The 24,374-nt window shown below is 40.8% G+C and overlaps 1 protein-coding gene and 2 pseudogenes across 3 annotated transcripts in view; all 3 read left to right on the forward strand.

Moving 5' to 3' along the window:
• The window catches only part of LOC133138399 (ankyrin repeat and SAM domain-containing protein 1A-like), a 94,846-nt gene extending 87,606 nt beyond the window's left edge, over positions 1–7,240 (forward strand). The window contains exons 27-28 of one of the 3 annotated variants that reach the window (XM_061257127.1): positions 3,039–3,133; positions 5,238–7,240. In XM_061257127.1, coding sequence (XP_061113111.1) covers positions 3,039–3,133; positions 5,238–5,241 — 99 coding nt within the window. In that variant the 3' untranslated portion in view covers positions 5,242–7,240. Of the gene's footprint in view, positions 1–1,776; positions 2,990–3,038 lie in introns of those variants that run through there. The other 2 variants (XM_061257126.1, XM_061257129.1) reach the window with 2 other exon arrangements.
• A 1,934-nt stretch (positions 7,241–9,174) lies between these two features.
• On the forward strand, positions 9,175–17,550 carry LOC133139076 (class I histocompatibility antigen, F10 alpha chain-like; annotated as a pseudogene).
• A 1,298-nt stretch (positions 17,551–18,848) lies between these two features.
• On the forward strand, positions 18,849–22,709 carry LOC133139501 (class I histocompatibility antigen, F10 alpha chain-like; annotated as a pseudogene).
• The last annotated feature ends 1,665 nt before the right edge of the window (positions 22,710–24,374 follow it).

A 24,374-nucleotide genomic window follows, 5' to 3' on the forward strand; every position in this document is an offset into this window, starting at 1 on the left:
GTCTGAAACGCTCTCTTCTGCTGTATGACTGCGCAGTTCAGCTGCCATACTGTACAGGTGAAAAGGACTGTAAAATGGATGCTTTGGGAGAGATTGCTTATTATCTACACTCGGGGCTTAAAATATGACCGCAAATAAACGTGAATTAGAATGAGCAGTTCCTGCCATTAGCAGGTAGGGCCACAGCCCTGGGGGAGCATGAGCACGTTGAGTAACCTTTATTTCTAAATGAAAGGAAGTTATTTTATTTCCAGCAGAACTAAAGTGTGCTCTGACCTTCAGTGCTCTGTTATCAGGCTTTCGTATTGAGCTGGTCTAATGCACACAGGTCTTTCTCTTTGGGACATAAATCCTGATAAATAGATCATCTGGCCTCAGAATAACGATTGCAATAATGTTTGCACAAACAGGGCTCTTGTTCAGAGTGATTCAGCCTTGGGCGATGTGGTTATCCAGTGATTTGCATTCCGTGATTTGCATGTCCGTGTCTCCGTCTGTGGTTCCATTTACTCCTAATAACAACATATCAATAAGGCTTTTACTCCTAATAACAACATATCAATAAGGCTTTTACTCCTAATAACAACATATCAATAAGACTTCTACTCCTAATAACAGCATATCAATAAGGCTTTTACTCCTAATAACAGCATATCAATAAGGCTTTTACTCCTAATAACAGCATATCAATAAGGCTTTTACTCCTAATAACAGCATATCAATAAGGCTTTTACTCCTAATAACAGCATATCAATAAGGCTTTTACTCCTAATAACAGCATATCAATAAGGCTTTTACTCCTAATAACAGCCTATCAATAAGGCTTTTACTCCTAATAACAGCATTTCAATAAGGAGTTTAATCCTAATAACCTCAATCATCAAACATCAATAATCGGATTTATCGGACCTTACATTTGCTAACCATTGGCTGAAAAAAAGGTTTGACAGGAGTATAGTAAATGCATTACTTGGCTACAGGAATTTCAGCATGTCGATCAGAAAACTTTGATAAGGAAGTGAATGGTGCTTGGAAATACTACAGGACTACAGTGATTCTTCCACCCCCCCACAGTTTGCCCTTGGTGCAGGCAAGCAGTGTGCTCACCTCAGTGCGTGGTGGTGATTGGTTTGATTGTCTGTGCGAGTGGCGGTGATTGGCTTACATGACTGTGTGTGGTGGTGGTTTGCAGACTTTTCTCTGTCTGTGTGAGGTTGAATTCTTGCTCTCTTCTCTGGTACTAAAGGGGTGTTCCTTCTCTGAACATCTCTCCCCTTTTTTGAGATGCTCTTGTCTCTCAATTTCATATTGCTGCAGCACTGCAGCCATCTGCTGATTTTAAATGAAAAAACGGGACTGATTGTTCACTTTGAAATTGCATGAATGTATACGGGAATAACATCTAATTTCCATTGCCTCTACAACACTGCGCTTTCTTGAAAAACAGAAGGTACCGGCTTTCTCTGACTGTTCACAACCTGAAGTTCCCAGAAATCATGCAGTATAAAGGTCCCAGTATGCACAGGCCCAACTGCTCCGTGTTGTCTGCCCGTTGTCTGCCTCCCTCCATTAACATCTCTGTGCTTGTGTTCTGCCTTCTCCTGTGTGTGTGTGTGTGTGTGTGTGTGTGTGTGTGTGTCTGTGTGTGTGTGCGCTGTGTGTGTGTGTCTGTGTCTGTGTGTGTGCGCTGTGTGTCTGTGTGTGTGCGCTGTGTGTCTGTGTCTGTGTCTGTGTGTGTCTGTGTGTGTGTGTGTCTGTGTGTGTGTCTGTCTCCAGGGCCCTCCTCTGCTCGAGAGCCGCTGCTGTTACTGTCACACCTGCACTACTCACCGCCCCTCCTTCCTCCCGCTGCACTCTGTCAGTCCTGGAGTCCAGGTCCTGCTCTCTCTCCTGCCCTTTCTGTCCTCTCGTCTTTTTCTGCAGTCTTCCACTCGCTTTCCTCATCTCAGTCTTCCTCTTTCCCCATGTCTTCTATTTCCCCCTCCTCAATCTTTTTTTATTCTTCCCTTCATCTATTACTCTTGTTCTTTTCTTTGCCTTGGTCTACTCCCCCTCCGTCTCTCTTACTCGCTCTCTACTTGTTCTGTTTGTTTTTCCATTCTTTTTGCCTCTGTACCACATCTTTTTCCCCTCTCACTTTTATCCTCTTCTTATCTGTCTCTACTATATCGCTCTAGTTTCCTAAATCTGGCCAAATCACTTGATTTTATGCTGTCCCCAGGGTTTCAAAGCATTTTCCTGAAATGTTTCTCCACTGTGTGTTGTCAGTACCTGCATTTTTGGGTGTCCCTCTTGTGACTTTGATGTCAGAGTAACCTAGTCCAGCTCCTGCTGTAAATGTGGCTGTTGGTAATACAGTACAGTGTTGTCCTTCTGTTCAGAAGAACACCCAGGAGGATCTGTAAGCTAAAGTGATGTGCAGGCAAAGCCTTCTCTGGCAGTTTTAAATGTATTTGTCTGAGGCTGTCTGAGTCAGCCAGAATACCTTGAGGATTTCCGTCTGAAAACTTTATAGGAGTCTGAGCCTTTTGCTCCTGTCAACAGCTGATAGAGAAGCATCACAACAACAAGATTGTTTGCTTGTGGACTATGAAAATCAGGCGTGGACCTAGTTTGAAAACAAATGAACCCTCTCTTTGGCTGTCAAACACTGAAGGACTTCTCAAAGGAGATAACCATTGAAAATGCTTTATTGAAAAACCACAGCATATATTCATATTTAGAACATTTTTACCTTTTAGATGCTGGTAACATGTGAAATGCCCCTGAATATCCAGCATTTTAAGCAAAACATGATACCAGCCGAATTGTTTTTTACGATTTAGCAGTTTTACAGAATCAGAATTTGAATGAAAATGGTCCTCTTTGACAAAGTGTAGTAATTTAAATGAATTTTTCTCATTGGTCTAAACGTTTAAAGGAGTTAAATCACAGGTTTATGACCATGCACGCATTGCTAACCCTCAAACATGTGTACACACATACGTAGCGTTGTGCTGCTGGTTGATGGAGCGTCTCTCCCTGCTCCCTCCCTGCAGGTGGACCCCATGGAGCTGGAGACGGACGCTCAGTCCCAGAGCAGCGCCACCTGGCTGGTGGACCCCAAGGACTCCAAACGCACCATCAGCACCAAGTACGAGACCACCATATTCTGAGCCGGCCCACCCTCTCCCCTCCCCTCCCGCTCCGTGCCTTCTCACTGTGACTCCGCCTCCCAATGGGCTGGCCCCTCCTGTCTCCTGTCTCTGCTCCTCCCACTTCCTACCACTGGCTCACCGTGCAGAATGCTCCTCCCCCGTCCTCCTCTATCTGGCCCTCCTTGTGCCCTTCTCCGGCTGCTGCCATGACTACAGCTACTTCTACAACTCCTCCCGTCTCAACCAACTAACCAGACTGCTCCCACCCACCCCCTAAAGACCCAGCTGCCTCCTCGTCTGCCCTTACTGTACCCTCTTCATTTCTCCGATCGTTTTTTCTGCTTTCATGTATTTCCTCCATGCTATTGGTTGTTTTCCAAGCTACTCTATCCAGCCCTTAGCTTTTATAGTCTGGTGCATTTCAGCACAGGGACTTGATGTTCACGCTATCTACGAGCTTTACTTTTTTTGTATTTCTTTTGTTAATCACATATTTGTTCTCGGTTAAAACATTAGAATGAGCCTCGTAAGCACACATTTTTGTTAGTTTTGTTGGTTGTTAGTTGTCTTATACCAAAGTGATAGTCCTCTTATGACAGGCTTTGCACAGTGGCACAGGCTGGCTGAACTCTACCCTACCCATTACTCTGGGGAAATTATTTTTTATCCCTCTTTTTTGCTGTTGTGTCCTTTCTCTAATGATGCAATCTTTCCCTTTTATTAGAGTCTTCCTGACAGGTTTTGACCACTGTGAGGCACTGTTTTCCCCTCGTCTTCTTCATTAGTCACCAGACTGGAAATCTGATCCAGCTTGACAAATTTGTTTTTTGGATGAAATTTCACCAGTATCAAATTCTGAACATTCCTCCGTACCGTACCCTGCCCTGCCCCACTGCATTGCCTGCTGCTGTCCCTGTGGCATGGCATCCATAGGTCTGAACTCATGTGCACTGTGCAGGTTAGACATTGGAGACAGGTCCGCTTTTAGCCTGAAAGGGAAGTCCGTTCTCAGCTCAGTTCACCCGTTTCACTTCTCTACTGCACTGTGTGATTATACTTTGTATACATTCACATTAACATCTTTCTGCAAATGGGGGAAACACCCCAGCTGTTTTATACTTGACTTGTTCCAGTGCTCCTTTATGACCCAGCTATCACAAGAGCTGGGTTACACCACACTGTGATTTGACTTGAGTTTGTAGTGAATTTAACACTGTAGCAGCCAGTAAGTCTTACTATAGGGAAGGGACATTAGGGAGAGTATATCTCACCCTGAGGGATATCACACAAGGCTCCCCAAAGAAAATTGGGTCTGGGGAGGGCCAGTCTATCCGTGGCAAAGAGCGCACATTCCATTTTAATGTACTTGTGAGTTCAACACACACCTTGTAGCGCATCTAAAAGAATAACAGCCACCTTCATTTTGAATGTGTGTATGTGGGTGGGTGTGTGTGAGTGTGGAGGGCTGAATCTGGAGTTGTATCTGAAGCACCAGCTGCTGGCCACATTAAATGAGTTATTTGTAACTGTAAAAAGAGAAATGAAACTGGTTTTGCAAAGTCTGTGGATGTACATGGAAGCACAGAAATATCAGGTTGTGAAACTCCTTACTCAGTAAGATGTTCCAGCTCACACAGACAGGCACCAGCAAAATGTCCCACTGCAGTGAGAGGCTGTACTATAGGTTCATTACTTGCACAGGCTTTCTTTGCCCCTCCAAAACTGTAGTGAGGTGGGTCAAGTCATTTATTTCATTTGCTTTCTTATTCTTCGAGGCTGCTGATTTCCGCATGACTCCTTCAAATAAAGCCGAACATGAACTAATCATTTCCAAGGGCACCTGGGCTGAGTCCTGGAACATGTTTTGTTTGGAAATGCATTTTAAAAAATTGGCTGACGCAGGCGCTCATCGGTCACCCCCGTGCCTGATGCTTCAGACAGTAGGACCAACGCTGTAATGGTGCATTCACTCACTCAGAGAATAGCTTCGGTTCCCTTCAAGTCTTTATGTGGTACTTTTTTTGTTGATTTGCCATGGCATGTTTTCTGTTCTTTTAACCCCAGTGTTGTTTGGTTTTGTGTTTGTCTTCTTCCATGTAGCTGACTGCTGTGTTGAAGTGTCCGGACTGTGGCTGTGAGTCGGGGACTGAGGGCTGGTACCCTGTGTTGGGGGAGCTGTATACTGTTCCCACAGTATATGGTTTTTCATTGGGGTGGGGGAGGTGCGTGCTTAATGCTTGTGGGGATCGGTACTGTAATGTCCCCACACACACACACACACATCCCAAAACACTGCCCACTCCACTCCCCCCCAGAGCTGTGCCACCCATCCTTACACTGTGGAGAAACCATCCTGGGAACATCTGAGCTGTACCTCCTTTTCTCTCCTGTTACCCTAAAACACAACCTTCCTCCCCATCTACATGCAAGGGTGTTGCTCAACCATCCCTTCTTCAACCTCCTGCCACACACACACACACTCACACTCTCTCACACACACCCACCCGTAGGAGGTCAGAGCATGTTGTTCACAGGAAGACTGGAATCTTTTGCGGACCTCTTGATTATGGTACTGCTGTTCTAGTGGGAATGAATCTCCTTTCTCTGATCATGAAGCCCCACCCTGGCCTCCAGTGGGTTCACTTTAGTGGGCCTCTCCTGACATACACTGGATAACTGTCCATGTCCTAGATTATGTACATGATTCTCTCAGGTTCTGAATTAAGAGCTCAGGTGAGGTCAAGGGTCATGTAATGTCACTGTTGGGGATGACTGTGCCAGGAGTTTTTGTCTGTGAAGTTCTGCATACGATTTTCTTTTTTCTTTTTTTTCTTTTTTCTTTTAATTATTAAAAGTTATTTGTGGAAAATCAGCATGTACCATACGGTGTGCAAAACGTACAACTAAGAATTTTCCCAGTGTGGAATCTTTATTTTTTCCATGCATAGTTGACCTAATCATCAAGTAAAGGGGGGTGGGGGGGAATTTAAATGTAGCAGTGCATTCAAAATCACGATTCATCTGTAGCTGAATCAATGGGGAGATCTGTGATGTCGCAATCTTCTCATGATAAAAGGTACTGTTAACCAAACCCTGAAATTGTCACAATCAGAAACTACTACCAGGCACAGCCACCACTCCTACAAGACTTTTGAGCCTGATAAGCTTGAGAAATCCCTTTTTTGTGCTATTTAGTCTGACTACACATTGGTTTTGGTGGAAATTCTTACTGTTATGGAGGTTGAATTGAGGTTGTTTTACACTACAAAGAATGGGGATTTTGTTTAATTTCTTAAAAGAGTAAAGAAAAGTGAGAGGTGTGTTGCTTTTATTTAACTTAAATAAAACTTAAAAGCCGTTTTCTTTCATTTTGTAACTGTACTGATGCTTAAACTGTTTCAGGCTGATGCAAGGTTTGCTGATAATAACCCCAGTCATCGATTCATCCAAAAGAATCATGAAAACGCATATTCAAAGCGGAACTTGTCTTGTTATGCTCACAATTTGATACCAAAAAATACAGTCGGATCCCAAGAACTATGGCGATTTTCTGCCATGTCGTTTGTAAATTGTGTGTGTAATTCAGAGGTACTCCATGGTACTGGGGCTTGTGAAAATGGATACCAGTCCTCTTCATCAGCCTGGCTCATTTCTGGCATTTGCACATTTGCTAATTGTGATGGGTAGTACCTTGGGACTAATCTGTAATATTGATAATGGCTATAATGAGATGAATGATATTGGTTTGTAAAGTAATCCCTAGCAATCTGTATTTTGATACTTGAATGATTCTGCTTTTATAAATATATATATGTATATGGATGTATGTAAGTAATGTTTCATTTCTTTTCATTGTCCACGTTTGTGGGGAAAAAGAGATCAGGCAAGTGTTTGAAAAGCTTCACAGATCAATGGTACCAATCCCTGACCTGTCTTGGGGGTGAAAGCTGAACTGGATCGGACTGAGAGATCAAACTCAGATCGGATCTCAATACAGGCACACAGAAACCGATTGTAAATAATCTTGAGCTTCCAGTCTTTTTTAATTATTATTATTTTTCATAATTGTACAACTAATAAATGATGAAAAAAATGGCAACAAATCTACTTTCCTTTATTTATTTGCATGGATCAACTTTAATGGGACATCAGTTCACATTTACTTTCCATTTTAATCTGTGTTGATGCTGAATCTACAATGTTTTTGTTGTACTGTAGAGACACTTATATGTATGTGCATCTTGGTGGGTTATTTCAGAGTGTGTAAGGACACTGTAGTGCATTCTGGAACTTTAAGGCTAATGTTTAGTCTGTTCAAACCTGCCATCTGCTGTACTGTATTCCTACGGCTGTTCTCTATGGCGGACAGTTTGGACTCAATGGTTGTCAGTTTGAATCCTAGATGGAGATTTGCATTTGTCTGCAGCCCAAAAGTTATTGTTTGTCAATTTTCAGTTTCCCAAGGCATTATGCTTTAATCTCTAAATCTCTAAAACAGGGTGTCAAACACAAATCCTGGAGGGGAAGCAGTGTTTTTTGCTGTTTCCTTTCTAGCAGGTTTAGGTTTTGGAATCAAGGTATGGCCAATCTATGACTAGAAGTAATCACAAGTGCTGCAACACACTGAAAACAGGAGACATTTACAGCCCTCCAGGACTGAAGCCTGACCACCTTGCTAAAGTCTAAATAAACATTCTTCTTTCTTTGATTGATGTCTCTCTTTAGATTGAATGATAGCCTGTTACCATGCAGGGTGGCAAGTCATTCAAAAGGGGACTTTCAAATTGCGCAGGTGAATAAACCAGATGGTCCTCTGAGTGAAAAACTACGTATCGACACACCTTTCCGTCACACACATACACACCCACACACCCCCCCACTCTCATGATGCTCTCTGCCCTCCTGGGGGAAGCTGCCATCACTCCATGCAGGGAGAGGAAGGTAAAATCCGGAAATACATATTTTGTAAATGAATGATGGACAAGAAATATGTGCACACAAACACACTGTGAGCACTTTATTAGGCATTCATTAGACTTCTGCTGCCGCTGCTGTAGCCTATCCACAGGTTTGACGTGTTGTGTCTTCAGAGATGCTCTTCTGCATACCACTGTTGTAATGTGTGGCTATTTGTGTTACTGTCACCTTCCTGTCAGCTTCGACCAGTCTGGTCATTCTCAGACCCCTAATTAACAAGGCGTTTCTGTCTGCAGAACTATTGCTCGCTGGATGTTTTTTGTTGTTCACACCATTCTCTGCAAAATCTAGGCAATCAGCTGTTTCTGAGATACTCAAACCACCCTGTCTGGCACCAACAATCATTCCACGGTCAAAGTCATTTCGATCACATTTTGTTCCCCATCCTGATTGTTGATGTGATCATGAACTGAAGCTCCTGACCCGTATCTGCATGATTCTACGTATTGCACTGATTAGATAATTGCATGAATAAGTAGGTGTACAGGTAATATAGTGATCAATGAGAGTAGATTTCAATGTAACCAGTAGTGCTAGTAAACCCATGATACAGTAAATGTTCCAATGTCAGACTTGCGTAAGCCATGATGCAATTTAAATGGTGTATTTTCTGTCTGTGGGCAAGAGGCTGCCATTACCCTTGCTAGGAAAAAAGCATTGTATTTTCAGAATTGTTGCACTGTATGTCTATGTTATTATATGTCAAATGTTTCAGGTGGTGGGTGGATTTTTTTATTCATTTCTTTTTTAAGAAATGTTGTACTGCCTTTTAGATGAGCTACATCATGCAGTATGTGACTGAAAGGCGTGTCGATACGTTGTTGTTGTTGTTGTTTTGTTTTTTTTTACTTGTTACAGGACCACTGTCGTAGCCAATCGTCGTCGCCGTCGTCGGGGATTTCCCAGTTGTTCTACGTTGTACAATCACAGCAAAACAGTTAGCCGAGGAGTGTTGACTTGTGTTGGCTTTCTGAAATGTTCGAAGCTATGAAAGGAATTACTGCGCTTCTTTTTCTGTTACAGGCTACAGATGTTAACACAGGTAAAACGTTTAGTTATTCATGTACTTGATGCAAATGCTCACGTAGCCATTTTTTCATGAAAATTGAAATCGAAAGTAAAGCACTAACTTAGTTGAAAGGGAACCACGCACTTCAGTCAAAAGGGAAATGGTCTGCGGAACAAGCAAAGCAAAAACCCCAACATTTGAAGGAATTTGTAAAAACCGCCCGGACAGATTTTTTCGGACCCAAAAAGAGGTAATGTCCGGGTAAAAACGTTTGGTCACCTTAATTTAAAGCACTACGACAAAGATCTTAAAATAATGTAAATAAAACATGACATGCCAAAGAATGCGTATTGCTAGATGGCGTAGGCACTAACCGTATCACTTACCGTATATATATAATTTGGCGAAAATTATATGTATGGTTGGATAATTTGTAAGTTTTTAATTCTATTAATACTTTCCCACCAATCGTGATCAATGGAATATTTTTAAGTATTCCTGCAGTGTTTTATTCATAAATAACACTACTTCCTCTCATAACGCAGACAATCAGTCGGTGCAAAATCGAGTGCATAATCGATCTGAGAGCGAGTCGATGGGCCTAGTAACGTCGCATGTAGAAGCTATCCCTTAAGCAACGTGATAGTTCCGGGAACACGTAGAAAAGTAAACAACTGGTAGGGTGAGATGGGGGAAGTGGCCGCCCTTAATTTCGATGTACTGCTAAATTAGAATTAGAATTCATGCTTAAACTAATATGTTTCATGGGAAATAATTAAGAGGGAACTTTGATGTTCTCGCACTAAACTAATAAAAAATTTAATAAAAAATGCACTGGCAATGCTAAAAAAAAAAAAAAAAATGCTGAACATGAGACAAATACTGTACTTTATTCATGTTTCAATGGAACCAATCTAAATCATACATTAATTTAATAAAAAATAGATTTAACCCAAATCAAGGTTCCATAATTATTGGAACCCAGGTTTATTACTTGGTGCATCCACCTCTGGCAAGGTTAGCGCATGGAGTCTTTTTCTGTAATGCTTGACAAGGTTAAGGACCTTCTGTGCAGATCCTTCCTTTGTTTTATAATATTAGCAAGGTGAAAATATCCTGCATAGTATGCCTTTAAGCCCACCCGTGAAGTATGCTTTAATAATCTTGTTCCTTCTTGTGCTTGTTCTCAACATGATGCTTGACATAAAGTCTAACCAATCCGAACATGAGTTCAACTCTGTTGGCTCTTTTGTAACCAAGCTGATTTAGTTTTCATTCTGCGTTTTGTGTTTAAGCCTCATAATGCGTTAGAAAGCGGCAAACACTTTTTTTGTTAGTGGGTCAAATTTTACACGTTTTAACATGTCACAAAACACACAATATTGTTTTTACCTCATATTATTATTATTATTTATTTATTTATTTATTTATTATTTTATTTTTTTACCTCATGCTGTAACTAACTAATTATCCATTCATAGCCATACAAACACTTTTTTTTTTTTTTTTATGGTTCCCAAACCATTCACCTAACAATATAAGAGTCAATATAGCATCAGTTTCCTCGAATAAATTGTTTGTATTTTTATTTTTTTTAAATGTTAATGACATCTGGGGTGTTATGGGTCAAACTGTATCTGTAGAGAACTTTGTGAGAAGAAAAAAAGTCCTAAAACAAATGTTATCATGTCAATGCAGTCCACCTTACCTAAACATAGGTACCACCATGAGTATCCATTTCTAATGCAAAAGATGTCCTATTATTTGTCAATTACCCAGGAGGGCAACAGTGATATATTTCCAATGTCCCATGCCAGTCCCCAAGAAGCTTAGGAACATGTTCTAAAATTGGACAGGAATGTTGTGTGGATCTTCTGGCTCCAATGTGCACAAACTCAGAAGGAGGTTTCAGTGAAAATAAAATGTAAGATTACTTTAATTATTTTGATCTAAATGTAAGGTTCACTGACATAGACACGCACCCACAGACGGCTGCCCTTGCAAAGTTTGGTAACAGACGTTAGGATTTAGTGTGGCATGTGCAGTACATGTTTCCAGTTGTATAAGAAAGTCTTATGAATGTAATGCAATAAATATTTCTGGTGATAAGTCAAATATTCTGCTGCCTTCACAACTCTACTAATGATTGTTGATATGTTTCCCCACAGGGTCATACTCTATCTGGACGTTTGCAACATTTATATACGGACAGACCCAATTCCCAGAATTCAGTGTAGTGGTTATGTTGGATGATCTTCAGGTGCTTTACTATGAACGCAACATGAAGAAACTGATCTTTCGAAGCCAACCAAGCTCAAAAAATGTTCCAGATATTATCCTTGAAGGTGCACACATTGTGATGGAAGACATTTATAATTACATGAGAAGTCCAGCACATCATGTAAACATCCTCTCCAATCACACTGGAGGTGAGCTGAGTGCAACAACCAGATGATTGACATGTGCAGGTTGGTTGTCAAATCTCCACAGCATGGTGGCTGGTCATACTGGTACATTTCCTGTTTTCTCAGTCAGAGGATTGTTCAGAGACTGGATGACCCTCTAATCTCAATTAATTGTGGGAAACATTTGAAAAAATCTGGGATTAAAAAAAAAACAGCTCAAAAATGATTGATGATGCCCATATGCAGGTTGACACAGAGCCAGTTACAGCATCTGCAATAAAAAGGACATTAGCAGAGCTGAATAAATCCAGTAAATGTAGGGTAAAGGCTGGTTCATACACCATCACTCAGCTGAAATCGCAGAATGTTCATGAACGTTCCAATGTTGCCCAACATTGCAATAGTCATTGTTTAATTAAGAATATATTTAATTTCTGAAGTATAAACTGGTTGCAGAGATGGTCGCCTGACGAAATATAAACCAGCATTAATAGGTACATTCACAGAAATTTGTTACAATCACAGCTAGTAGTAAGAGGGCATTATGAATGCTTCTTTATGAATGAATATTTTGGCATTGGAGATTTTCAATAGATGTTGCACATTCAACAAAATCTGACATACAACTATTCTTTTGGCCACACACGCAATTGATGAGGGCACTAAACTACAAATATTCTCATTGCATTTTAATTAAATCATATCAAGAAAGTAAGTAGGTAGATGTTTGAGACTCTTGGCTTATTTGCTTCTTTTTTCTCTTTGTTTTGAAGGAGTTCATGTTCATCAGGGGCTGGGTAGATGTGTGCTGGACGATGACAAGCCCAGCCTGGTCATGGTGTGGGAAGCTTATGATGGAGTAGAAGTGACACATTACGACATGCATGTTTGCACAGTCAACCCTCTACGATCTTATGTGGACCACAAAGAAAGAAAAATCCTATCTAATGGATTATACAAATGTTTATCAACCTATTTGTATCCAAACACTGAAGTACTATCTGGAGAAAGAGGAGAACATTGTGTTTAGAAAAGGTAAAGTAATCTTCCACAAACGCCTAACTAAAGCATGTGTTCTTTATACCCTGATATCCTGTACAGTTTGGAATTGCTGGACTGTTACATTTCCTGTGACAATAATGGCAGACATATAGTGGGGTGCAAGAATTTTGGACATGAGACCTTTCTGAAATTCTAAAGCAAGATTGCTTTTTATCTTTTGCTCTTTATACATGATAATAAAGGAAAAGGGCCCTGTGCAATAAATGGAGAACCCTTTTGGATCATTCTTTGTTACTTTTTAAAAAGATGATTACTAAGGCCCAGACTCGGGTGATTTACTTGCTAGAGCTTCAATGAGTCAGGTGAATATAACTTTTTATTCTGAAGTAACTCCCTATCTTCTAAAGTATCCAAATGCAATGGCTGCACAACACACACAAACACACACACCATTTATGAAAAAATCTAATGTTGATGTACAGCAAAGTAATAATCCCCCCTCCCCCATTTCTTTCTGAGGTCAAACTAAATAAATAGGAATCCGAAGTAGAAGTTAGAAATAAGTGCTTATGGCCTAACGTTTTTCATTGTTAAGAAACAATACCAGTGCATATAGAATTATTTTTTTAGCGGGGCTACATAAAAATGCAGTTGGTCCTCCAAAAATCCAAGGCACACTTGACCTTGCCACACAGCACACTGTTTGAAAACTACAACATATCATGGTTTATGTTGTAGTCCCCATCATCTACATAGAGAGTATCCTGGATCCAACCTGCTCAGCAAGTACATTTTATTATTACCAACCTATTTGCTGTTTTTTTATTTTATTTTATGTAAATGTGAAAATATTTTCTGACTGCCTTTTCTGGATAGCAGTGGCTTTGTACCCTCACTGAGCACTGGTCCTTTTGCTCTCAGAACAGCCTCAATTCTTTGTGGAATGGATTCCACAAGACATTGAAAATATATATTTTTTTATTCTGTTCCATGAAATGATTGCCTCACGCAATTTCTTCGGATTTGTCTTCTATTCTGTCACATTGGATTAATTGGATATTGGATTCAGATCCAGTGACTGGGAAGGCCACTGAAGAACATTGAACTCATTGTCATATTCATGAAACCAGTTTGAGATGACTTGCTTTGTGACATTATCATGCTGGAAGTAGCCATTAGAAGATGCGTACATTGTGGCCATGAAGGGATGCACATGGATGTGGCATTCAGGTGATGATTGATTGGTATTAACAGACCCAAAGTGTGCCAAGAAAACATTCTCCACACCATTACATCACCACCAGCAGCCTGTACTGTTGACACAAGGCAGGGTGGATCCATGGATTCATACTGTTGGCACCAAATTCTGACCCTGCCATCTGTATGCCTCAGCAGAAATCGAGATTCATCAGACTACATTTTCTAGTCTTTAACTGTCCAGTTTTGGTGAACCTGTGCCCACTGCAGCCTCAGCTTTCTGATCTTGGCTGACAGAAGTGGCCTTTCTGTCAGCTCAAACCAGTTTGGCCATTCTCTGTTAACCTCTCTCATCAACAAGGTGTTTCTGTCCCATGTTTTTTGTTTTGCAAACCAGTCTGAGTGAACGCTAGAGACTGTTTGTGTGAAAATGCCAGGATATCAGCAGTTACAGAAATACTCAAACCATCTGGCACCAACAATCATGCCACGGTTGAAGTCACTGATCACATTTTTTCCCCCATTCTGGTTGATGTGAACATTAACTGAAGCTCCTGACCTGCATCTGCATGATTTTATGCATTGCACTGCTGCCACTCGATTGGCTGATTACATAATAAGTAGGCATAGATAAGTAGGCATGTTCCTAATAAAGTGCTCAGTGAGTGTATGTTGCAGTACTGTGGGTGCTACGCTGTGCAGTTGTTACATTTATGTAACAGTCCTTTTCTAACAAAATGGTGTAAATTTTTATCCCATGTGAGGAACCTCTGCTTCCCTGCATTGCTCTATAGCTGCCCTTTCTCTGGCTAATGCACTGCTGTTTGCCCCTCCAGAGCGCCCCAGTCAGGTCAGGCTGATCCACAAGCCATGCACTGAGACTGGAGAAATGAAGGTGAGCTGTCTGGCCACGGGCTTCTACCCCCAACACATCAACCTGACCATGCTGAGAGACGGGCATCCCATCCCAGATGAGGAGCTGATTCTGGGGGAGGTGTTACCCAATGGAGACGGGACCTACCAGACAAGGAGGACCCTGAGTATCCGTTCAGAGGAACTGAGAGAGAGATATCATTACACCTGCTCTGTCACACACCTTACACTGGACAACAAGCTGGACATAAATTGGGGTAATTCAGATAATGATATGCTCTGTCACACATTATTGTGGAATCATTGGGGCAGGGTGGAACATTGCATTTCCAGTTTGAAGTAGAACGTCATGGCCTGTGTATCATTTATTTACTGAGTATCTCACTGTAATGCTCTGTTTTACAGAACCAGAGGAAGGCTCAGATGTTGCTGACATCAGTTATCTGGCTGTAGTGCCGGTTCTGGTTCTTGTCTTTACCATCATTTTATTTGTCATCTATAAGAGGAGGCGCAGAGGTGAGAGGCAATAGTCATGGGGATGTCTTGAATGGGGAAAGGGTGAAACATTTTTTATTTTGATCATTTTGTCTTTTTGCAGTCACTTTGTAGTTTCCTCGACCTCCTTTCTGAGAGTTGACCCTGCATCATGACTGCTTGCTAAAGGTAAGTGCATAAATATTGCATTTACCTTTAGCAGTGTCTACAGTATGCTCTTCTGCCCCTTTAGAAGATGTATCACTGATAGATTGTCCTCTCAATTTCAGAGTCAGAAGACACAGCTTCACGCTCCTCTATCTTCACGCCACAAATGCAGGCTATTATCTGTGCATCAACATACAGGCTACATATACAGAGAGAGTGAGAGACGGCCGTCCGGCCAATGGAAGAACCGGGCAAGAAGGACTTTCATCAGGGAGGTTACCAAGAGCCCAGCGGCCACTCTTCGTAAGTCCTCTGCAGAGATGGGAGAACCTGCTGGAAGGACAGCCATCTAAGCAGCACTCCAAGCCTTTATGATAGAGAGACATCTATCCTGTCATCTCCTGTGCCATATTCCTGGGGAGTTCTTTCTGGTGTGATGAGGTTAAAGTTGAGAATCGTCTTAAGAGATGCACTTGAAGTCATGTGAGGAGCTTCAGGTGTGGGCAAACCTAACTGTTGGTTAGATATGGTTCTTTCACATTAAGACCCCTTCTGAGTAGCTTGCCAAAAGCTGAAGCAGTATACACTTAAACACAATTGTTGCCGTGAGGCATTCCAGCCTACGAATTTAATAAAAAGCAAATCAGGCAAAATTAAAAATTAACTCAATTTAGGTTACTTGGCTACGCAATAAGGTTTCCATGTATTTACAGCACAGCGCACGGTCAATGAATGAATGAAAGCGGCTGCCTTCACTCGCAATAAACAGACGGGTGGAAATCCCAACACTCTTTCAACTATATAAAACTTAACAGTGAACCATCAAATACCCCCCTGATTTCATTGCCCATCAGTCCCAACATTTAGCAATTGAATCAAACAGTCCAAAAGTAAATTAAATCCCAAACCAAAGCGAAAGTCTTTTGATAGCCCATGCCATGATAGTATGCTGCTCCAAACGAAATGCATGTCTCACAATAAAATGTACTTTAGGAAAAAATATCCTTAACTTGCTGTTATCTACGCTAATTTGTTATTGTTCATGAAGGCGCGTCTGGCAAGTTGGTATTTTATGAAGACGCATCTGTTTTGGCTTTCATTAATGGTTTAGCTACTCAAGTTGCGTTTTTGAACAGTTACAGGAAGTGTTGAACAGTGTTGGCCCACTTTAAGTGTAGCCTTTTACTTTATTTCTAAGAATAAAATTCTACAACAGAAGCCTAATAAGAAATAAAGGCCTGCCTCGAATACAAGCCTGCCCCAAATAAAGGCCTGTGCTTTGTGCAGCCTAAGTAAATAAAAGGCTAAAATTTGAGGATTTACGGTAGTTATATTTGAGTATTGCTTCACTCCTCTAAACTGTGTCTACTGTATGTCTCCAAGAGGTGGAGCTGAAGAAGGAGCCTAATTTATTGATTGGAGTACATTGGGATAACCTATAATCAAGTGTGTGTGCGAACGAATGATTCAGAGATGAGGCTGGCCAAGAAACAGCTGTGGAGCCAAGTGTCCAATTACTTTTGTTCCCCTAAAATGTGAGAAATATGAATAAAAGGGCTTTTTTGGATTGCAGTTTCTGAATGCCTTTTCTGGATTTTAAAATAGCTGTTTTCTTTCATTTTGTGTTTTAACTGTACTGATGCTTACACTGTTTCAGGCTGATGCAAGGTTTGCTGATAATAACTCCAGTCATCGATTTATCCAAAAGAATCATGAAAACTCATATTTGAAGAGGAGCTCATCTTGTTATGCTCACAATTTGAACCATCATACCAAAAAACACGGTCAGATCCCAAGAACTATGGCGAGTTTCTGTGTGTGTTATTCAGAGGTACTCCATGGTACTGGGGCTTGTGAAAATGGAAACCAGTCTCCTTCATCAGCCTCGCTCATTTCTGGCATTTGCACATTTGCTAATTGTGATGGGTAGTACCTTGGGACTAATCTGTAATATTGATAATGGTTATAATGAGATGAATGATATTGGTTTGTAAAGTAATCCCTCGCAATCTGTATTTTGATACTTGAATGATTCTGCTTTTATAAATATATATATATGTATATGGATTTATGTAAGTAATGTTTCATTTTTTTCATTGTCCACGTTTGTGGGAAAATGAGATCTGGCGAGTGTTTGAAAAGCTTCACAGATCAATGGTACTCATCCCTGACCTGTCTTGGGGGTGAAAACTGAACTGGATCGGACTGAGCGATCAAACTCAGATCGGACCTCAATACAGGCACACAGAAACCGATTGTAAATAATCTTGAGCTTCCAGACTTTTTTAAATATTATTTTTCATAATTGTACAACGAATAAATAATGAAAAAAATGGCAACAAATGTACTTTCCTTTATTTATTTGCATGGATCAACTTTAATGGGACAGCAGTTCACATTTCCTGTCCATTTCAATCTGTGTTGATGCTGAATCTATAATGTCCTTATTGTACTGTAGAGACACTTATATGTATGTGCATCTTGGTGGGTTATTTCAGAGTGTGTAAGGACACTGGAGTGCATTCTGGAACTTTAAGGCTAATGTTTAGTCTGTTCAAACCTGCCATCTGCTGTACTGTATTCCTACAGCTGTTTTCTACGGCAGACCCCCTCTGTCAATCAGGTCTATTCCAGTCCTAGTCCAATTGAATTGCTAAATTGTCAAAAGAGAATGTCAGCTGAGAAGGTGTTCAGTGTGTGATGTAGTGGTAAGTCCCCTTCAGTTTGGACTCGATAGTTGTCAGTTTGAATCCTGGATGGAGATATGCAATTCCCTGCAGCCCAAACCTGACACCACCTTACTAAAGTCTAAATAAACATTCTTCTTTCTTTGATTGATGTCTCTCTTTAGATTGAGTGATAGCCCGTTACCATGCAGGGTGGCAAGGTCTGATGAACAATTTAAGGTCCTGCGGTGTGTGGATTGTCCAGTAAAGAGACCGCAGGACATGCTTCACACACACACACACACACACACACACACACACACACACACATACACACACACACATACACACACACACACACACACACATACAAACGCGTGCGTGCACAGACACACACACACACACACACACACAAACACACACACACCCCCACTATCATGATGTTCTCTGCCCTCCTGGGGGAAACAGCTGTTTGTTTCAGTACTGCTGCAGAGCCATCACTCCTTGCAGGAGAGGAAGGTAAAAAGCCATGATGGAATTTACATGGTGTATTTTCTGTCTGTGGGTAAGAGGCTGCCATTCCTCTTGCGAGGACAAAAGCATTGTATTTTCAAAGATGTTGTGCTGTATGTCTTTATGTTAATATTTGTCAAATGTTTCCGGTGTGGAAGGGATTTTAAAAAATGTACTGCCTTTTAAATGAGTTACGTCATGCGGCTGAAATTTTGTGGGATTTCCATATTCATTTCTTTATGAATGAATGTTCAAAGTTTTGGTATTCAACAAAGTCTGATGTATAACTATATTCTTTAGGCCACACATGCAATTGATGAGGGCACTAAACTACAAATATTCACATTGCATTTTCATGAAATCATATCAAGAAAGTAAATAGGTTTTTTTCCCTCTTTGTTTTGAAGGAGTTCATGTTCATCAGGGGATGGGTAGATGTGTGCTGGACAATGACAAGCCCAGCCTGGTCATGGTGTGGGAAGCTTATGATGGAGTTGAAGTGACACATTACGACATGCATGTTTGCACAGTCAACCCTCTATGGCCACAGCTTATGTGGACCACAAAGAAAGAAGAATCCTACCTAATGGATTATACAAATGTTTATCAACCTATTTGTATCAAAACACTGAAGTACTATCTGGAGAAAGAGAAGAACATTTTGTCTAGAAAAGGTAAAGTAACTTTCCACAAACGCCTAACTAAAGCACATGTTCTTTATACCCTGTCTTTATACTGTACAGTTTGGAATTGCTGGACTGTTACATTTCCTGTGGCAATAATGGCAGACATACAGTGGGGTGCAAAAATCTTTTGTTCTTTATACATGATAATAAAGGAAAAGGTCCCTGTGCAGAAATTGAGAACCCCTTTGGATCACTCTTTGTTACTTTAAAAAGATGATTACTAAGGCCCAGATCCAGGTGATTTACTTGCTAGAGCTTCAATGAGTCAGGTGAATATAACTTTTTATTCTGAAGTAACTCCATATCTTCCAAGTATCCAAATGCAATGGCTGCACAACACACACAAACACACACACCATTTATGAAAAAATCTAATGTTGATGTACAGCAAAGTAATAATTCCCCCTCCCCCATTTCTTTCTGTGGTCAAACTAAATAAATAGGAATCTGAAGTAGAAGTTAGAAATAAGTGCTTATGGCCTAATGTTTTTCATTGTTAAGAAACAATACCAGAGCTTATAAAATGATTTTTTAGTATGGCTATTTAAAAATGTATTTGGTCCTTCAAAAATCCAAGGCACACTTGACCTTGCCACACAGCACACTGTTTGAAAAACCACTGCCTGAAAATATGGGGAATATATAGCTCTAAAAGGGCTGTAATTCCTACACACACCTGATATGGATTTAAATACCTTCAGAGCCAAAACAACTAAAATTGTTTCACTGTCCCAATACATTTACATTTAATCACATTTGCCATTTAATACGTTTTAAATAATTTTGTTATCATGGTTTATGATGTAGTCCCCATTATCTACATGGAGAATATCCTGGATCCAACCTTTTTGTGTAAATGTAAAAATATTTTCTGACTGCCTTTTCTGGATAGCAGTGGCTTCGTACATCCACTGAGCACTGGTCCTTTTGCTCTCAAAACAGCCTCAATTCTTTGTGGAATGGATAAAAAAATTGGATTCTGTTCCATGACATGATTGCCTCGCACAATTTCTTCGGATTTGTCTTCTGTTCTATCACATCCCACCCACAAGGTGTTCTATTGGATTCAGATCCGGTGACTGGGTAGGCCACTGAAGAACATTGAACTCATTGTCATGTTCATGAAACCAGTTTGAGACGACTTGCTTTGTGACATTATCATGTTGGAAGGAGCCATTAGAAGATGAGTATATTGTGGCTATGAAGGGATGCACATGGTCAGCAACAATACTCAAATAGGCTGTGGCATTCCAAGTGATGATCGATTGGTATTAACAGACCCAAAGTGTGCCAAGAAAACATTCCCCACACCATTACATCACCACCACCAGCCTGGACTGTTGACACAAGGCAGGTTAGATCCATGGATTCATACTGTTGGCACCAAATTCTGACCCTGCCATCTGTATGCATCAGCAGAAATCAAGATTAATCAGACCAGGCTACGTCTTCCAGTCTTCAACTGTCCTGTTTTGGTGAACCTGTGCCCATTGCTGCATCAGCTTTCTGTTCTTGGCTGACAGAAGTGGAACCTGACGTGGTCTTCTGCTGTTGTAGCCCATCTGCCTCAAGATTCGATGTGTTGTGCATTCTGAGATGCTTTTCTGCTCACCACAATTGTACATAGTAGTTATCTTAGTTAGCGTAGCCATTCTGTCAGCTCGAACCAGTTTGGCCATTCTCTGTTGGCCATTCTCTCTCATCAACAAGGTGTTTCTGTCCATGTTTTTTGTTTTGCAAACTAGTCTGAGTGAATGCTAGAGACTGTTGTCTGTGAAAATGCCAGGATATCAGCAGTTACAGAAATACTCAAACCAGCCCATCTGGCACCAACAATCATGTCACGGTTGAAATCACTGATCACATTTTTTCCCCCATTCTGGTTGATGTGAACATTAACTGAAGCTCCTGACCTGCATCTGCATGATTTTATGCATTGCACTGCTGCCACTCGATTGGCTGATTACATAATAAGTAGGCATAGAGGTGTTCCTAATAAAGTGCTCAGTGAGTGTATGTTGCAGTACTGTGGGTGCTACGCTGTGCAGTTGTTACATTTATGTAACAGTCCTTTTCTAACAAAATGGTGTACATTTTAATCTCATGTGAGGAACCTGTGCTTCCCTGCATTGCTGTATAACTGCTCTTTCTCTGCACTGCTGTTTGCCCCTTCAGAGCGCCCCAGAGTCAGGCTGATCCACAAGCCATGCACTGAGACTGGAGAAATGAAGATGAGCTGTCTGGCCACGGGCTTCTACCCCCGACACATAGTCCTGACCATGCTGAGAGATGGGCATCCCATCCCAGATGAGGAGCTGATTCTGGGGGAGGTGTTACCCAATTGAGACGGGACCTACCAGACAAGGAGGACCCTGAGTATCCATTCAGAGGAACTGAGAGAGAGACATCATTACACCTGCTCTGTCACACACCTTACAATGGACAACAAGCTGGACATAAACTGGGGTAATTCAGATAATTATATGCTCAACACATTATTGTGGAACCATTGCGATAGAGTGGAAGAATATATATACAGTGCATCGGGAAAGTATTCACAGCGCTTCACTTTTCCCACATTTTGTTCTGTTACAGCCTTATTCCAAAATGGAATAAATGCATTTTTTCCCTCAAAATTCTACACACAACACCCCATAATGACAACATGAAAGAAGTTTTTTTGAAATCTTCACGCCACAAATGCAGGCTATTATCTGTGCATATACATATATGCTACATATACAGAGAGAGTGAGAGACGGCCGTCCAGCCAAATGGAGGAACCGGGCAAGAAGGACTTTCATCAGGGAGGTTACCAAGAACCCAGCGGCAACTCTTCGTAAGTCCTCTGCTGAGATGGGAGAACCTGCTGGAAGGACAACCAGCACCCCAAGCCTTTATGATAGAGAGACATCTATTCTGTCATCTCCTGTGCCATATTCCTGCGGTGTTCTTTCTGGTGTGATGAGGTTAAAGGTGAGAATCGTCTTAAGAGCTGCACTTGAAGTCATGTGGGAGGAGCTTCACGTGTGGGCAAACCTAACTGTAGGCAGACCCCTTCTGACAAACCATTCCAGTCCAAGTCCAGGTGGAGGCTTTGCACTGTGGTGAGTTGCAAAACTGTCAAAAGATAATATATTATTAAAGTGTGTTCTTATGGGCTTGTTTTATCCTCAACATTCCTGACTCTTAGTAGTTATATTTGAGTATTGCTACACTCCTCTAATCTGTGTCTACTGTATGTCTCCAAGAGGCAGAGCTGGAGAAGGAGCCTAATTTATTGATTGGAGTACATCGGGATAACCTATAATCAAGTGTGTGTGCAAACGAATGATTCAGAGTTGAGGCCGGTCAAGAAACAGCTGTGCAGCCAATTGTCCAATTACTTTTGTTCCCCTAAAATGTGGGAAATATGAATAAAATAGCTGTCATTCTTACATGACCTGATATGGATTGAGATACCTGACTGTTTTAAATGTAAATTATTTTTCTCAATGCCTTTTCTGGATTTCAGTTTCTGAATGCCTTTTCTGGATTTTAAAATAGCCGTTTTCTTTCATTTTGTGTTTTAACTGTCCTGATGCTTAAACTGTTTCAGGTTGATGCATGGTTTGCTGATGTGAACTCCGATTTATCCAAAATAATCATGAAAAAGCATGAAAAATCATGAGCTCGTCTTGTTATGCTCACAATTTGAACCATCATACCAAAAAACATCCCAACTATGGCGAGTTTCTGCCACCTCTTTTGTAAATTGTGTGTGTTATTCAGAGGTACTCCATGGTACTGGGGCTTGTGAAAAGGGACACCAGTCTCCTTCATCAGCCTGGCTCATTTTTGGCATTTGCACATTTGCTCATTGTGATGGGTAGTACATTGTGATCTGTAATATTGATAATGGCTATAATGAGATGAATGATATTGGATTGTAAAGTAATCCCTAGCAATCTGTATTTTGATAATGTTCCATTGTTTGATGATTGATTCTGCTTTCATGAATGATTATTTTTTAAATATATATATGTATATGGATGTATGTAAGCCATATTTCATTTTTTTCTTTGTCCACGTTTGTGGGGAAAAGAGATCTGGCAAGTGTTTGAAAAGCTTCACAGATCAATGGTACCCATCCCTGACCTGTCCTGGGGGTGAAAGCTGAACAGGATCAAACTCAGATAGGATCTCAATACAGGCACACAGAAACCGATTGTAAATTATCTTGAGCTTCCAGTCTTTTTTAATTATTATTATTTTTCATGATTGTACAAGTAATAAATGATTTTAAAAAAATGGCAACCAAAGTACTTTCCTTTATTTATTTGCATGGATCCACTTTATCAGTTCACATTTACTTTCCATTTTAATCTGTGTTGATGCTGAATCTACAATGTTTTTGTTGTACTGTAGAGACACTTATATGTATGTGCATCTTGGTGGGTTATCTCAGAGTGTGTAAGGACACTGTAGTGCATTCTGTAACTTTAAGGCTAATGTTTGGTCTATTCAAACCTGCTATCTGCTATACTGTATTCCTACGGCCCCCTCTGACAAACAGGTCTATTCCAGTCCTAGTCCAATTGAGGCTTTGCACTGTGGTCAGTTGCTAAACTGTCAAATGAGAAGGTGTTCAGTGTGTGATGTAGTGGTAAGTTCCCTTCAGTTTGGACTCGATGGTTGTCAGTTTGAATCCTAGATGGAGATATGCATTTGCCTGCGGCCCAAAAGTTATTGTTTGTCAATCTTCAGTTTCCCCAGGCATTATGCTTTAATCTCCAGATCTCTAAAACAGGGTGTCAAACACAAATTCGGGGGGGAAGCAGTATTTTTTTGCGGTTTCCTTTCTATTAGCAGGTTTAGGTTTTGGAATAAAGGTATGGGCAATCTATGTCTAGAAGTAATCACAAGTGCTGCAACACACCAAGAACAGGAGACATTTACAGCCCTCCAGGACTGAAGCCTGACACTACCTTACTAAAGTCTAAATAAACATTTTTCTTTGATTGATGTCTCTCTTTAGATTGAGTGATAGCCCGTTACCATGCAGGGTGGCAAGGTCTGATGAACAATTTAAGGTCCTAATTGGTTCTATAGGTGGTGACCTGTTCCAACTTTATTAAATTGGACAGCACTGCAGCCAGGCCAGTAGGCAAACTGGTGTAGAAACTGTGTATTGTATTCAAGTACTTAACTCAAGTTTCTGTTGAGCCAGACATTTGTGTCAGTGAACAGAAATGCATAGTTTGTACAGTGGACTCCAAAATGAATGAT

This window comes from Conger conger, chromosome 10 (genome assembly GCF_963514075.1).
Source record: "Conger conger chromosome 10, fConCon1.1, whole genome shotgun sequence".
NCBI classification, from domain to species: domain Eukaryota; kingdom Metazoa; phylum Chordata; class Actinopteri; order Anguilliformes; family Congridae; genus Conger; species Conger conger.